This window comes from Montipora capricornis, chromosome 12, assembly GCF_036669925.1.
Source record: "Montipora capricornis isolate CH-2021 chromosome 12, ASM3666992v2, whole genome shotgun sequence".
NCBI classification, from domain to species: domain Eukaryota; kingdom Metazoa; phylum Cnidaria; class Anthozoa; order Scleractinia; family Acroporidae; genus Montipora; species Montipora capricornis.
This window is the reverse complement of record NC_090894.1, coordinates 12,758,676-12,775,756: the sequence shown is the minus strand read 5'-3', so window position 1 is coordinate 12,775,756 and position 17,081 is coordinate 12,758,676. Positions and strand designations below refer to the sequence as shown.

Genomic DNA, 17,081 nt, shown 5'->3' with positions numbered 1-17,081 from the left:
TGTGTTAATTCGGATGCGTTGTAGAGTTAGTCCTTCCAAATGCCCGGTCAAATGGAAAGCGCCCTAAGAGTAAAAAGATTTGACACCAGGAACTACACAAAAACGGCACAGCAGCGAAAAAGTTAAATGAAACGGCTTTCAAAAGCTTGAGAAATGTTTTCATTGGAATATACTTTTATTCCATTCGCAAGGAGATTGTTTACAGGAATTGAAATTGAATTTTTAATAACTAATAAGGGAGAGGAAGGGATTCTCGCGTTCAACAGTTGTTCTCTGACCACAAGCTGAAGTTGAAAAAGTTCCCTCGTTAACTTCTCGTCCTTCTCTTTTGTGGTTGTAAAAAGCCGACCGGTCTGTCTCCAACACGAGCGGACTCCTAGAGATTTCTTTTGTCAATTACTATCTATTTTTCCCGTTTGGGAACGACTTGTACGTAATATTAACCACATGTTGATGTATTATAGCACGTTTTTTCCGCATGTCTTTTCCGCTTTTCCGCTTTCTTGTAGTTTCCCTGAGAAATTTTTTTCGTTCCTCCAAGTTGATGCTCCACTCGTACGAAAGGCAATAATTCAAGGAACATTTCGTCAGCTATGAAGTACTCGAGTGTGAAAACCCCTTGTGGTGGCTTACGCTTTTTTGCAGTGTTGATGATGTCCTTTTCCAGTTTGGTTCACATCTCTGTCATGCATGATCAGCTCCTAAAAAAATGACGATGGCCATGCAACTGGACAAAAGCCTGAGTCGATGTTGTTGCGCGAAAGCAGAGGAATTAAGAAGATCACTACCTAAAAAACACAAGACCATCACATTAAAAAACTAGTTAAAATCCTTGAAGAGAGAGGTCTGTCGTTGACATTTCTTAGCTCATTACCCTACCATGCCAAAACAAAATAGAGTGTTTCGTCTCTCCGGTCGAGAACATACATACATACATACATAATACATAATCTTTATTTAACGTGGGAGAAACGCTTAGCTATAGCTATTTTGCAGGTTTTCCACAAAGGTATCTTTTAACAAATTTGTTGATCCAATACCACATTTTTGAGAAGTAAGGACCGAGGAAAATGATACTAGGCCGACACTTTCAAAGAATTGTAATTACATTTTTGATAACTATTATAATAGGGAGAGGCAGTGCGCTGCAATGCGGAATTTCCGCGTTCAAGTACCGCTTTGACCACAAGCTGAAGTGCAGCCCTCAAGCGCTGTGTAAATAGCGCGCCAACCGCTGTGCCTCCAACATGAGCGAAATCCAACAAATTTCTTCTGTTAATTACTATCAGTTTTTCCATTGGCTTTAAAACGCCCTTGAGTGAACGGTCAATTAAACACATGTTGATGTAATATGATTTATGATCATCCCTTTATTCCAGGGCATCTACTTACTGTAAACCGGAAAAAGTTGATTTTATATCTTTGTGCATGTCTCTTCTATTGCCCCAAGTTGATGCTCCACTCGTTCGAAAGGCAGTAACTCAAAGACCATTTCGTCAGCTATGAAAGACTCGAGAATGAGAAAACCTTGTGGTGGCTTGCGTTTCCTGGTTGTGTTAATGATGTGCTTTACCAGTTTGGTTCTCATCTCTGCCATGGATGATCAGCCTGAGCCTGTGTCGATTCTGTTACCCAAACACAGTGGAATTAAGAAGAAAAGCCCCCAAGAACCACAAGATATTGAAAAACGAGTGAAAATCCTTGAAGAGAGGTATGTCATTGACAATCTTTAGGTCGTTTCCCTACCAATGCAAAATAGATTGTGTCGTCTCACCGGTCGAGAATGTATCTTATATTAATTTACCCAGAGCTTCATAGCTAGTTTCTATAAAAACGTTATAACCTACACCCACTTGTAACTTGCCCATGGTCTACAATCCCGTATTTTCGAGAAGTAAAGTCCTAGCAAAATGATACTACGGTCGACTCTCTTTGACACGAAAATTCTTTTGAAAATATTTCCCGCCCTTGTGTGTTATGAGCTCCGTATAAGCTTTAACCCGTGTTAAATCACATTTCCATTGTTGTTTAATCAACATCGGCGTACATAGGTATTTCGCATTGTTTTAATACCTCTCTTTAGTATCAAACACGACGAGTTGAATTTAGTTCCATTAGCGGATGAAAACCGTCAGATTTTCAATTATTCAATTACTGTCCTTTTTTTCTCTGTAGACTTGATGCACTGATGGGGCGAAAATCATCAACTGAACATGAAGATTCTTACTCTTCAGTTACGGCCTACATTATGGGTTGGTATCAGTCTAGAGATACGAAAAGTCAAAAGTAAAATTTTTTCTTAACAAAATATGGTTATTCTTTTTTCTTTTGCGGCTGTAATACGGCTTAGCAACACTCATGTGCCTACTGATGTAAGATTTTCAATGCCAATAGATCAGCTCAACAAAATTTATGCTAAGATAAACTGAGTTATTTGATTCAGTGTATTAACAAAACCACTGAGTACTATAAATTTTACATGATTTACAAAATTAATGTCAGAACTTAAGCAAAAGAAAATGCTGGGGGAAAACAATACCTTTTAGCTTTTTGTTAAACGAAAACCGTTTGAAAAGCAAAATAATGATTAAATGATATCTGACACTGCAAGTAATTTGGAATATGTCCATTGATATTCTCTTAAGCCTGGTTTCCACTGTCGACGCAAGCAAAATTTTAAGCATAAACGGAAGCACAATAGTGCTTATTCCGCCATGAAAATGTGCCTGACGCAAGTATGAGAACAATCACAAGGATCAACATTTTCCTCTTTATATTCATGACTCGTACACAAGGATGGATGTGCAGCTCGAACTGTGAGCCTAAGTGTTTAATGCCGTCCGAGTATCGTTACAAAGCTCAGATAAGATACTAGTTACAAGGTAAACATAAAGTAAGAACCACTCAGGCTAAAGCATATGCAACCGCCTGATACGTAAAACCCAGTGGGAAAATAGGAACGTATTCCCCAACCAAATGAAAGCGCACTAACCTCTGGGGCCTAGAGGTAATATAAGATTTTTTAGACATACAAAGTGATCTAAAATAAAATTTGAAAGTTCGAGAGCTGAGATGAATACATTACATCCTGACAAACCTTATATATCTAAATAACAATAGACTAATTCAATGCCACAGCGGCACCCGTGCATTTCATGCCAACAGGAAAATATTTACATTGTTTGTCGCTATCACTTACAGTTCAGCTCCGCCGAATGTAAATACATTTTCCTTGTGCTTATGCTTGAGTTCGCTTGCGTTGTGTGAAAACGGGACGTAACGCAATCACAGCGGAAGCTGCGATTGTTCGTCCAATGAAAAAGGCCCGTTCCAGATTCCCCTCGCGGTGCCGCGTTGTGAAAGACAACTTGTAACTTGCGAATCATTGTCTCTGCGTTCTGTGCTTCACAGTGATTGGGTTATGATACGTTTTCACTTGAAACGAATCTGTGTTGTTTGCGTTTATGCTTGCACTTGTGTTGCTCGCGTCGCTAGTGAAAACCAGGCATTAAAAACAATGAAGGTTTGTGCAATTTTCTCAATCATAAAGGACAGCCTGCTGGCCAAAACAGTGGAAACGGAAAGATGGGACCTCCTGGACCCCCTGGGCCACCAGGGCCACCAGGATTGGCTGGTAGCCCTGGTTCGGATGGCAAAACTGGCGCAAAAGGTAAAGCGAAAGTAAATGTTGTAATAGACCTTATTCATAAATGGCGGTCAATTTATAATTCTTTTGTCGAAGTTGAAACAAATTAATGGTGTAGCGATGGGCACAAGAATGGGACCTAGCTATGCCAATCTTTTTGAAGGATATGTTGAACACCAATTTTTTAATCAGTACAACGGCCCCAAACCTGAACTCTATGGCCGCTACATCGACGACTGCATCGGCGCTATTTTATCCAGCAGAGAAGAACTCGATCAATTTATAACCTCCGTCAACTCTTTTCATCCGGCTCTTAAATATACCTGGGAAATTTCGGAAACTTCTTTGGCTTTCCTAGATATCAAAGTTTCTATTAGAGGCAACGTGCTATGTACTAGTGTGCACTACAAACCTACTGATTCACACAGTTATTTGTTGTATTCATCGTCACATCCATCACATATCAAGAACTCCATTCCTTATTCTCAATTTCTTAGACTTCGACGTCTATGTAGTGACGACTCCGATTTTTCCAGCAAATCAGAGGAGATGTGCCAGTTCTTCGAAAAACGTGGCTATCCTGTCTCTGTGGTCAAAGCGGGCCATCATCGCGCCCAACAATTTGATCGATAGTCATCACTACAAACGTCACAAAAAGATAAGAATGACAGAATTCCATTCACCCTCACTTTCCATCCTCATAATCACGCAGTCAAAAGCATCATTCTTAGTAATTTTAAATTACTCCAAAATGATCCCGAGACTGGTAGAATCTTTTCGCAACCTCCACTTATTTCATTCAAACGCGACAAAAACTTAGGCAACTTTTTAGTTAGAAGCGCGCTCAAAACTAACGAGCAACCCGGCACTTTCAAATGCGCGCGCTCACGATGCAAAACTTGTCTTTTCATTGTTAACACTGGCAAGATATCGGGACCTAAGCGATCTGTTAAGATCACCGATCGTTTCACATGTACCTCCGCAAATGTCATTTATTGCATAACCTGTACGTTATGCAATAAATTATACATTGGTGAGACAGGTAGACGACTAGGTGACCGATTCCGCGAACACCTTCGCGATGTTGAGAAGAATGACAAGGATGCATCTAAGCCAGTCGCTCGTCATTTTAATCTGCCTAACCACTCCAAAAAACACATGGCTATCTGCGGCCTTTCCCTACATCTAGGTACGACGGAAAGCCGCAAGAATCTGGAACAAAAATTCATCTTCCAAATCGGCACCCTTAATCCTCACGGTATTAACGGACGCTTTTCATTTAACTAATATATTCCTATTTTTTACGTTGCCATGCTACCACCGATAGCGTAGCTCCTACTCTACTATAAAAACTACACGTAACCCATAATCCCTCGATTCGCTCTGACGAAGGGCTAACGCTCGAAACGTCAGTTTTTAGAATCTCTGTACGGTGGCCAATTTACATTATCAACTCCGTTGATAAAACCAAATTTTTGTATACTACTTCCCCACCGACGCAGCACCACAGTTTCTTTAGAAACTACCCCTTCATTCTGAAGTGCAAATTGAAGTGAAAAACACAACTATCAAACCGCGCGCGCAGCCTTGCACCTCTTCCTCGCGCAGCGTTGAAATAAAAGAAGATAAGATAGGCGAGTGTACCTCTTTCTTCACAGGGGAACCAGGAACGCCTGGCTCAAACACGCCGTCACCAGGCCCTCCTGGTCCTAAAGGAGATCAAGGAGCCCGGGGACCTCAAGGCGCCAGAGGAGAAAAAGGAGAAAACGGGACTGCAAAGTCAGGGGTTAAATATGTGCGCTGGGGAAGGACCACATGTCCCAGAGGTGCTCAGATTGTCTATGAAGGTATAAAGTTCTCTGAACAACGTAATCCAACGCTTGCTGATATTTTCCATCGGTTGTAAAAATACCGTGACTGACCTAATTGATTTCATGTTTGGGGTGGTTGCGATAGAAAAATTTATAAAGGAATATTAAAAGATTTATGAAAGTCAAGTAGACTATTGCACGACTGATAAAACAAAGCAAAAATAGACAACGATTACTCAAAAGAAACCAAAGACTGCTCGGAAACAAATCAGGGTTGGAATAATGCGGAATAATGGATAATGAATAAAGAATATGTATCTTTCGAACATTCGGAATAGAGAATTATACTCTGAGGGGTTCCGTTAAGGAACAACGAATTCGGAAAAAAAGAATATCTAACAAAATTTCAATAATGAATAATAAATAAATCGGAAAAAATGAAAGGAATAGTGCTTCTACCCCCGAGAACAAAGCATGGCAAATAATACGACCAAAAACCTCTATATTTCACTTTTTTTAGAAGTGTAATTTAATTAAGAGTACCTGCTTTTGATGGCTGAGGAAGATCGACGCGTTTTACATCCTCTTCTCACGTTGCAGGAATAATGGGGGGTGAACACTACAACAACTACGGTGGTGGAGCCAAGTACCTTTGTCTTCCTCACACTCCAAAGTACGACAAGTACAAAGATGGTAGCCAAAGTGCAGGATACATTTACGGCACTGAGTATGAAGTCAGTTCATACAACGGAGACCCTTTTGATAGAAGTCTCCATGATCATGACGCACCCTGTGTTGTCTGCTTCGTGACGTCACGTGGTTCAATGCTGATGATGCCCGCAAGGAATGACTGTCCATCTGGATGGACTGAGGAGTATCATGGGTATATGATGACTGCACATCGTGGTCACAGACATTCAACTGATTTCATCTGTGTTGATGATGATCCAGAATTCGTTCCGCGTAGCAATGCTAACAAGGATGGTGCCTTGCTGTATCCTGTGGAAGGTGTTTGTGGTTCACTTCCCTGTCTTCCATATGTCAGCGGTCGAGAGTTGACATGCGCCGTGTGCACCAAGTAAAGAAGAAAGAAAGCTTAAACAGTAGTTGATTTGCATTAGAACTAAACAGAAACTAAATGAAATACCATTCGCTAGCAAGCCAGAGAGCAAATGTAGAGTAAGGCTTCTTCCATATGTCAGCGGTCGAGAGTTGACATGCGCCGTCTGCACCAAGTAAAGAGATTAAATTCAAGTCCGGCGCATTAAAAAAGGCTTGAACAGGAGTTACAATACAACACAATACATAGAGGATATTACATGGCCACGCGGGGATACGAATTTTATCTTCGAGTGCTGAAAGTATCTCTCACGCTTTGCTCGCTCGTGAGAGATACTTTCAGCACGAGAAGATAAACTTCGTATCCCCAAGCGGCCATGTAATGTTCTGTTTATTATATAGATATTGATGAAATGTCTAGATTTAAAACAACTTGTTTTATTCATTTTCGAAATGATGAAAAAGTGTTCACCAACCACTAAAACACGCAAGTTGTGTAACATGAAACAAGATATGAAAGTTATGAAAAACAAATCCTGATAATGTAAAATTTGCAATAAAAATGTTAATGTAGTAGAGAAAAATTATATTAAGGCACAAAAGTTTTGTACATTGAGGAGGAAGCTCGCGTTTTATTGGCTAATCGTATTCGTTACCATGACGACAGCTATATCCTCACATGTGAAAGATAAAAATGATACATTCACTGCGCGCGGTGAAGATATGATTTTTTAGTAAAAGGAGAAATCCTGGTATTTCATCAGTATCTATATAATAAAATGCAATACAATACAATACATACTTAATTGACCGTCTTACACGGAACGAATTAACCGACATCCATTTCTCCAGATGCTTTACACTATAACCTTTGAAGTTCTGTAAACATTTCAATATACAGATAAGATAACTCATCCACTGAGTACTTTGAGATGAGCCGGCATTGGATAATTAGTAACGTTGACCGGATTTAAGTTATCTTACCTAACAAAGCACTCCCTTCCATGCGCAGCAGAGCTCTTTTTTCTTTTAATTGTGTTCGTGTTGTGTGGGCTCACTTGTGTTCGTTAGGCTGACGAGTACAGTGACTTCTGCCTCCCGCGCATTCGTTTACAAGTCATTTTTGTTAAGTGAACCCACGCAACGTGAAGTAGCAAGTAACCGCCGCGCATGCTCAATGCTGTGAGACCTGTACTCTTCAGCCTGGCGAACGCAAAAAGAAAATAGACATCTGCTAGCAGGTAAAACACGCCCGCCAATGAAGCATTGCTCAACCGAATTGATTATTTGCTTCTGCGAAATTCCATAATTCACAAAAGTGTTTTTGCACCATATCTTACCTTTGTACCTTATCTTACCTAAGAAAACATGCTCGTCAATGAAAAAACGAAGTCGATCTCATTATTTGCGTCGGCTTCGGAGTTGAGTATTTAGCAGCATTTTGTTCGCACAATATTTGGATTGGGAAGCCTTCTCTGGTTCTAAGAAGCTGCTCCCGAAGAAATCCATGTACTAGACGATAAGAGCAGTAACTAAAGACGCCACCAACTCGCCCGACATGAAATAAAACTAAATTTACAATTCCTCAGTGGGGATGAGATTACAATCACATGAAAGTAGTTGCAGTATAAACAAGCCAACGTTTGTTATGTTTGCTTATCAGTGACTTTTCTAGAATTGGTGACTCTTAAAAGTCAAATTTTACAGCATAAGACAAGGAATAAACGGTGCCGATTAATTTGTTGGCATTGAAAAAATAGAATGAGATAATCGGATTTCGTTATTTTGATAAATACAACCAACGCAAAGTTCTTTGGTTATCAGTATTGACATACAACCCAACATAAAAGTAACTAACTTCCAATTTAAATTAATTGGTTGGTTTCAATCAAGGGTTGTTTAGTAACTATGCGCTTTGTGAAACAATTCGGCCGTTTTAAAGGGATTTCCCGGCTTTGTTGGGGTTTCCACGATTACAACTGTAGTCATCGGACACAGATATTTCTAGGGATTCTTCAAGGTTAGCGTTCCTCCCTAATATAACGAGCGTCTGCTGAAACCAGCCACACATTCCCTTCCCTTTGTTAAGAAACTGTCATCTGGAAATCACGTTCGGGTAACTTTAATAGGAACCAATCTGCGCTGTGCAGATCTTCCCTGGGAGCGTCAATGCGTGAACTTCTTCTTTGGATGAATCATTAAATTAAAGGGACGAAGCCTTTTCAAAATATTCCTCAGAAACATTAATTTTGTTTCCTGGGTGGGTTATGCATTTGCACTCTCGCGAGTCAAAATGTGTCGTTTCATCTACTAGTAAAATTGAAAGCGCCGTGGGAATATATAAATACGAACTGAAATATTAAAGTACTTCGAGTGTATTTGAACTGTACGTGAACCATTACCTTCAAGCGCAATGAACACAGCTAGGACAGTAGCGAAAAGAAAGCTTGGAAAAAAATCCATTACGTTTAAGCTTGATAAATTTTAGTCTGCGGCTTTTGGCGATGATCGTCTCAAAAATTGATTTAATGTTTTTGAGTTCCGAACCGATCGTTCGTACTCAGTGTTTCTTCGATTTGAAAAACAAAGCAAACCTTAAATCTGGTTAACCGGAGGACTACAAGAAATGGGGTTATTCAAACGAAACGACTCCATTGAAATAGCGCGAAAAGAAATGTAAATATGATATCAATACCGAGCGAACGCCACAAATAGGTTTGAATCGCACGGAAGCAAAATGTTTCAACCTTACGAATTCTACCGTACTCATTCGGTGAAGAGCTGCAAACATCTAAGCTAAAGCATGAAATTTATAAATACGCTCCAGTTTTTCTTTGATAAGAATTTAAGTCAGTGATTTTAAATCCTGAACACACGAAGCCCGTCCCCTTGCAGTTTTCTCAGAGTCTAAAGTGCACTTCCAGAATCTGAAAGTCCGTTGTGATTGATCTACGTAAATTCCGGCTCGTTTCACCAGACACTCGTGGGGAAAGAACACGTGACTAAGAGGCTAAGATATTTGAGCCTTGCCCGAACTTGTTTAAAACAAAAATTCGTTATTGAATTGGCCTTGCCATGGAATCTGTATGAACAAAATGGCTTAACTATGAACCATCCAACTGCGAGACGAAATAAAGATTTATAAACACAATAGTAGTAAAATTTGAACTTGCTTTAGTACGTAGCGAAATAGTAAGGGTTCGGTACGTTATGCCCATGAAAGTTTCATAAATAATCCATGAACCTAACACCTTATCAAGACACCGATAAAATGTCACATGTCTGAGTTTTAAACCCGATACAGCACTCCTTATTAGAATTCTTTATACAAAGAATTTTAATGAGGCCCGGCTTGTTTTTCCTGTATGCTAATGTTACAGTATTCTACTCATATTGTGCACTATTGTCTGGACTCCAGAGGGACACGCATTTTGTGGAATGTTTTTGAAGCCGTTCAATAAACTCGCATGTCGTGCTTTATCGGGTCAAAAAACACACGGTTTCGCCTCGTTGTTTTAAACCCGATACTTTTATTCGTTTTTTACTCAATAAATTAAATATTCAAGTCCCGTCATGTTTGGACTTGGAAAACAATGCGGCGGTCAACCGTGACTACATGCCATTAACATTTGTATCATAAAACAAGTGCCAAACACCCATGTTTTTCTTTTTACCACTCAAAAATACACACACATATACCTTTTTGCAGATACGGCAGCCATTTTGATTTCTATTGTTTCGAATAGCTATTATGGGATGCCCAGGGGGCAAATACATATTAATGTGCCCCCAGAGTATCCCATAATGTGTTTCGGAACAATAGAAATCAAAATGGCCGCCGTATCTGCAAAAAGTTCTATACACTATTTTTTGCACCACCAACAAAAATTACGCACGAGTGCGCAAGCGCCGCACCAACAATCCCTATTTCCCGACAAATCCGCCGTCCCATGTTTTTACACCTTTTTCAGTTATACATCGAGCTGCTGTCTTAATGTTATCTTTCCTGGGACCCAACCGGTTCTAGCCTGTTTTCTTCGGGCTCTTATGGATGGTTTGCAAACAATCTCTACACATAGAGAGACCATATGTTATGTGCCACCAACAAAAATTACGCACAAGTAACCAGGCGTCCCACCTACAATCCATTTCCCCACTAAATCCATCGTCCCTTGTTCTCACACTAGTTGTCTTAGGATTAGGATGTCTTTGTCTTCTCCTAGGACCGAACCGGTTCTAGCTGCCTTTTTCCCGACTTCTATAGAAGGTTTGCGACACAGATGACTAACTTCTTACTAACCGAGCGCGAGGCCCGTACTGGGGAATATTGGCCCGAGGTCTTGGCAGTATGGGCCGAGCACAACGAGGTCCGTACCTTTTGCTTTGTTTTTGCAAGCCCGTAATCTGCCCGTGGGCATTACAGGAGAATAATGCCCTACAATTCAGTCACAATTAGCCAATCAGAGCGCGCGTTATATCGGCTACAAACACAAGCCATATAATAAAATGATATAATGCACAATTGCTGATGGACGAACAAAACTTGCTAAAGATCGTCCACCAATAGGGTGGCGATAACGTAACAAAAGGGCACAAGGGATCGCGTCTCTTAGGTCGCAATAAGCGCCTACAACAGTTTACCGCCTTAAGGACGTTCGCGCCAATTGTTTCTGCGCACCTTACTGCGCACGCAAATGCACACGCCACGTCACACACGAGCGCGCGCGCTAAGTAATAAAATGAGAAATAGCTTTGCCTGGATTTAACGCTCTTGGACGTTCGGTGACCCCTATTTTTCTTTCCAGAAACGGATTTTATTTACAATTATCTCCACGTTGTCCAAAAATGAACAAAAAATCAATGTGGGAAGTTAAAAAAATTTCAAGATTTCTGCTCACGGGACATCAAATCCTGCCATCTTGCGGCTGCAAGGCGCGTGAAACTGTGGTCGCTAAAATGCGAACTTGATCTTTAAGGAACCTCACCAGTTGACTAAATTCACTTAATAAGTCCACTTAAACAATATTTGGCAGAGACGATTTCACTTCAAAGATTTAATTGCAATATATTTGGGTTTACAGACACTGGCCTTATTCGCTAACGAAGCCCGATTTTGTCACATTTTGGGTGTTTTTCCGGGCATGTTCTCTCCAAAACGAAGTCGGTGACCCCCCATTTTTTTTACATTTCTGACATAACTAACTCATTATCTTACAGTGGTAAAAGTTTCAGAAAAAAATCAATGTTGAAAAAATTTCGCGCGAACGTCCTTAAGCCTGGTTTTCACTAGTATAAGTAGCTTATGCTAATGAAAACGAACGCGGGCATAAGCATTAAATAACAACCACGGCATCCGTCATTTTGTTCAAATGCTCAGACGCGGAGAATCTGGAATGAGGGCTTAAATTTGGCCAGACATAGCAAATTTCCTTGTGCTTATGCTGCGTTTTGTTTTCACAGGACGCAAGCGAACGCAAGAATAAGTGCAAGTACAAGGAAGAGGAAAATTTTTTATTCTTATTCTTGTGCATGCTTGACCTTCTGCTTATGCTTGCGTCAACCCCGTTTTTACGTTGAAAGCGCTCTTGTGAATGCGCTTGTGTAGCTAGTAAAAACCAGGCTTTATGGTGAACAAAGATATCGGTCCCGTCCAATCTATGACTTTTTTTTTGTCTGACTTTCTTCGCAACTGAAAAAGTATTTCAATTTCACTGCAATGATCTTCCTCACATCTATCATTTCAGCTCCGTAGGTCAAACACATGTATATGTATATGCTTCCAGTCGGCTGGGGGTAAATTGATTATTGTAAAGCGCCCTTGAGACGCTAGTGATAAGGGCGCTATATAAATGCACCACTTTACTTTACTTTTACTTCCCACACATGCTCTCGATCATAAACCGTTAAGGAGCACAAGGAAACAATACCATTTGTGTACTTCCAAATTAAGAGAGAATGAAAAAAAATTCTCTTGTCTGCTTGTTAGCTGAGCTAAAATGAAAGGCTTGCTGGGATCTCCATTCCTTATAGTTAAATATCTTGGAGGCTCCTAAGTTATCGCTAAATCGCCGCCCACGTAACCTACAAATGATAAGAAAATAATGTATTGATAAGTTTTGATCACTGTTCACCTTGGATCAACCTCTTGAAATGGAGTTATTAACTTTCAGAAATCTTTGTTAATCGCAAATTTATATTTCATTCTGGTGTCTGTTTGTTTGTTTTTCCTATTCAGAACCTTTGGCGGGAGCTCCCATTCCAAGTAAACCTGCAGATCCAGCATTACGCCAACAGGCACCTAAGGAAGTGCGCCACCTGACGTGGACTTGTACCGAATCCCTACACGTATACAAACGACAGCTAACACTGCAAGATAGTCATGATGAATATGTAGATTCTTGCGCGCTAGGTTTAGCTCTCTATCGCCATAATAGGGAACTTAAACCCACGTGGGGGAGCCAATATATTGGCTTCTCGGCGGAAAAGAGTTAAGATCCGACGACGGCGGCCGTGAGCTGGGGGGAATGGGGAGAGGTCGCCGTCGTATGGCGCGAAAATTGACCTTAAGATCTAGTCCGTCCACTCCATGTTTGATCTGAAAAATCATAAGCTTAATTATATCTAGCTTCAACAAACTTTTGCTCAAACAGACTTGGGTAAATTATTCAATTAAATTTATAGTTAAGCTTTCATTAAGAAGAGTTGACAACTACTTACTGGACTGTTTTCTTTGAGATCATTTTAATTGAAGCTTATTTGCAGACACGAACTTTCGAAGCTGTTTAGGAGGAGAAAGAAACTTCAGTCAATTTTCGCCTTTAAATGAGTTCTACAACCTATTTACAACTGTCACAAGATAGGAAAACATTGTCACTTCGTTACAAATTGAAAATGTTCGATAAATTCCTTTGAAATGGCCTTAAAATAAGAGAAATTTACTCTCGTTTTAGACAAAACGGCAAACTCTCCGTTTTGACGTCGCAGACAACACAGCTACGGCGGGAAACCTCGCGCGACGGCTACCGGAAATGTGCAGGCAAATATTTTCAACTTCCGCTCGCCGTTGTTTAAGGTCCCTACAAGGTAATTCCTGTACTGTGGCTGCATGTGGCTGCATGTGGTCCCAATTACGGCTGCTGTAGGGCTGTCCAGTCATAAAGGAATCCCCAGAATGCTCTTGGATGTGTCAAATAAAGCAATCCGGCACACCTAAAGGGTATCAAGTTAGTCAATAAAACGGAGCCCTTGTCTAATACGTGACGACACGTGGTTCAATGCTGATGACGCCCGCAAGGAATGACTGTCCATCTGGATGGACCGAGGAGTATTATGGGTGTCTCATGACTGCATATCGTGGTCACAAACATTCAAGTGATTTCATCTGTGTTGATGGTGATCCAGAATACGTTCCGGGTTGCAATGCTAACAAAGATGGTGCCTTGCTGCATGCTGTGGAAGGCGTTTGCGGTTCACTTCGCTGTCTTCCATATGTAAGCGGTCGAGAGTTAACATGCGCCATCTGCACCTAGTAAAGTGATTTAATTCAAGTCACATTGAAAGGAAGCTTGAACAGTAGTTAAATTGCATTGGAACTAACCATAAACTAGATAAAATAAACTCCACTGGTAGGCCAGAACGCAAAGAATCTCGTCTGTAGTGTCAAGGGTACAAAACATAATGAAAAACGTAATGAAAAAATAATACACTGAAATTCTTGATCATAAAGACTTTTGTTACATTGATTATCGCGCAAACATGTCTCGGGGCATGCAAGGCTCCCCTCGCATCGAATATACCAAACATTTTAGATATACTCAAGTCATCTTACAACTACAACCATTTAATTAAACTGGCTTATCTTCCACAGAACTCTATTGTCCGCATTAATTAAGTTTGGCGTTTCTTACTTGACCAGGTATGGAACCCAAGGTTGACCGTAATCTCAAAGTCTTGCACGGAACGAAAATAGTAATTTGGATAAACAGACAGCCATTTCTCCAGATGCAACATTTTAACAGTTCAGTGACCTGCAGTACACTATAACCTTTGAAATTTTGTAAAACTTTCGATGTAAAGATAAGAGAACTCATCCACTGAATACTTTGAGATAAACCACTTGACAATTAGTAACGTTGACCGGATTCAAGCTATCCTACCTAACAAAGCACGCCCTCTCCTGCTAGCAGAGGTCTCTTTTCTTTTGCGTTCGCTGGGCTGATGATTACGGGTTCGGGAAAAGAGATCTCTGCCCTGAGTCAAAACTCACTTTGTTACTTGCGCCCGCTGTGTTCAGTGCATTCCTTTACATTCATTCCGCTGTTGTGAAGTGAGCTCACATGAGGATTCGGTCGCTTAGATACCCCGCCGGGCATGCTCAACGCAGTGGGTTTTTTTTTTTCTCTCTCTTTTCCTGTACTCGTCAACCCGGCGAAGAGCAAAAAGAAAATAGACCCCTGCTAGCAGAGAAAGAACGTCCGCCAACGAAGCAACATCGAACCGAATTGATTATTTGCATCTAAGGAATCCCATAGTTTACAAAGACTTTGACAAAGCCACAACTTTTAAAAAAAGTTGCTGGTGGACGAACAAAAGGAGCTAACGAGAGATCTTTTGTCTTCGTCCACAAAACATGGCGGCAATGAAATCACGTGATAACCAGCCATTGTTTTTAATTTCTCTTTTCATTTTGCCCACAGGGATCGAGGCTCTTAGGTCACAATAAGCCCATACAACTACTTGCCGGCTTAATTAAGGCGAACAAAGTTAATCGTGTCGACAGATATCATCGGCATAAACAAACACGAGAAACCCATCTGATCCAGAGACATGGCTTCTTTCCACACTGTTATGCTCTTCTGTGTTGCAATTCATTTAATTGTTCTGACAGGTGATTCCGTTCCAAGGAATTTCTTAAAAGGTGAGACAACTTCGTTAAGTAAACCCTTTACTTCAACACGGCTTAATTGATGGATTTTCTTAATGCGAGGCGTTACATTTTTCATCGCATAGTAGCCTCCAAACCATGTCTTGCGTTTTATCTAGTCTTTCCACGTCCGAGCTAAAAGAGCTGTTTGTATGGAAAGTTAGTTGCCAAGATATCATTTGTCCGTGCGAATGTTGCGTGCGTGTGCGAACGTGTGCGCGCAGGGATGCATTTTGGTGGCAACCGTTCGCAGAAAATAAACCAACATTTCTGTTTCTTCTCAGATCAACCCCGGGTTCGAAGAGGTTTCCGCTCGTACTTTTAAAATTACTTGGATGAAATTGCAATGGCAACATGTGCGGCAGTTCCAAGCAGTGCACCTGGGCTCATTTACGCAGTCAGGCGGTAAAATATTTATTAACAAAACCATGAACATTGAACCTACGCTAGATCAGTTATTTAGCGTCGACACTTGTCTTCAGTACTTCAGAGTCCGTTCTAGAGAGGTTGGGTAGCGTTGAGGTCTCTGGTTAAAAAAAAACCGCTCCTAATCACTTGATAGCTCGGATGGAAGAAGCTGCAAGATCTGATTAGCAGTGCATCTTTTTTGCCTATAAACTTAAGTGTTTTTGAAATTTATTAGAAGAAGGATATAAGGTTGGGATGATAATTAAGCTGCCGGGTGGTGAGGATTGTTTGGGGGGGGGGGGGGGGATGGGTTGTAGAGTTTTATTTGAAATGGTATAAAGGTTAGCAAATAAGTTGAGATAGATCTTAATCTCGCTTTTAAGTAAGTTTTTTTTTGGGGGGGGGGGGGGAATTTTGTCGAAACTTTTCCAGAGAATATTCTACATGTGAAAATCAAAGAGCATTGATCTAAAATCGATCTTATTCGTTCGTTCGTTTTCTTCATGCAATTTAGATCATGTGACAATACTTAAGGGATAATTTTCTTTAAAACGTTGGACATTCATGATTGATTGCAAGGAACAAAACTCCTGTACTCCTGTGTATCGTGACATGAAATATGTTAGGAAAGAAAACACTCATGGAATAAAATCAGTTGAGCTTTGCCTACTGAACGAGAAGCGGTTGGGTATATAACGGGGATTATTTCGGGCCGGCAAATTTCAAGGCCTTTCAAGATGAAAAAGGATTTTTCGTATTTTTTTAGGAAAAGGACGTTGTATCTCGACAATAATAAGACACAAAAAAAGTGATCTTCTAACCTTCAGTTCTCCTTTAACTTTTGGTAATCAGGATTGTGTTGACTTTACTCATCATGATTCTTCTTCATCCATTCCCATTATGTCATCAACTCACGGGATATTTTGCTGTTTTCGTGTTGTTACAATAAAGCCCTTTCATGGTACAAAATTTAAAGTTCCTGTTTCAGTGTTGCTTTTGGGATCCCCAAACCTCAAATCACGCACACCATAGTAACACGAGATGAACCGGCACCGGCTCGATCTTGGTGCCTACACTAAAAGGCCACTTTCCCCCGCAAAACTGCTACAAAGAGAAGGGGAATAAAAAGAACCCCACAAAATCTGTCTCTGTAACCGTTCATAATTTAACACTCTAAATGAATGTAAATGAAATGTAATCATTTTTTATATTGCTATGCAGTTTTGACGTTTCA

The 17,081-nt window shown here is 40.5% G+C and overlaps 1 protein-coding gene across 1 annotated transcript; it reads left to right on the top strand.

Annotated features, from left to right (window-relative positions):
* The first annotated feature begins 1,502 nt into the window (after positions 1–1,502).
* LOC138026648 (uncharacterized) lies at positions 1,503–8,291 on the top strand. The gene is made up of 5 exons (XM_068874084.1): positions 1,503–1,711; positions 2,176–2,252; positions 3,551–3,670; positions 5,305–5,493; positions 6,058–8,291. The coding sequence occupies exons 1-5, from the start codon at positions 1,503–1,505 to the stop codon at positions 6,537–6,539; spliced, it is 1,077 nt and encodes a 358-aa protein (XP_068730185.1). The 3' UTR covers positions 6,540–8,291.
* Positions 8,292–17,081: the final 8,790 nt, after the last annotated feature.

Coding starts and splice junctions, on each gene's coding strand:
- LOC138026648 (XM_068874084.1), top strand. CDS start 1,503: ATGAAAGACTCGAGAATGAGAAAACCTTGTGGTGGCTTGCGTTTCCTG. Junction 3,671..5,304: donor TGGCAAAACTGGCGCAAAAG/GTAAAGCGAAAG, acceptor CTTTCTTCACAG/GGGAACCAGGAACGCCTGGC. Junction 5,494..6,057: donor TGCTCAGATTGTCTATGAAG/GTATAAAGTTCT, acceptor CTCACGTTGCAG/GAATAATGGGGGGTGAACAC.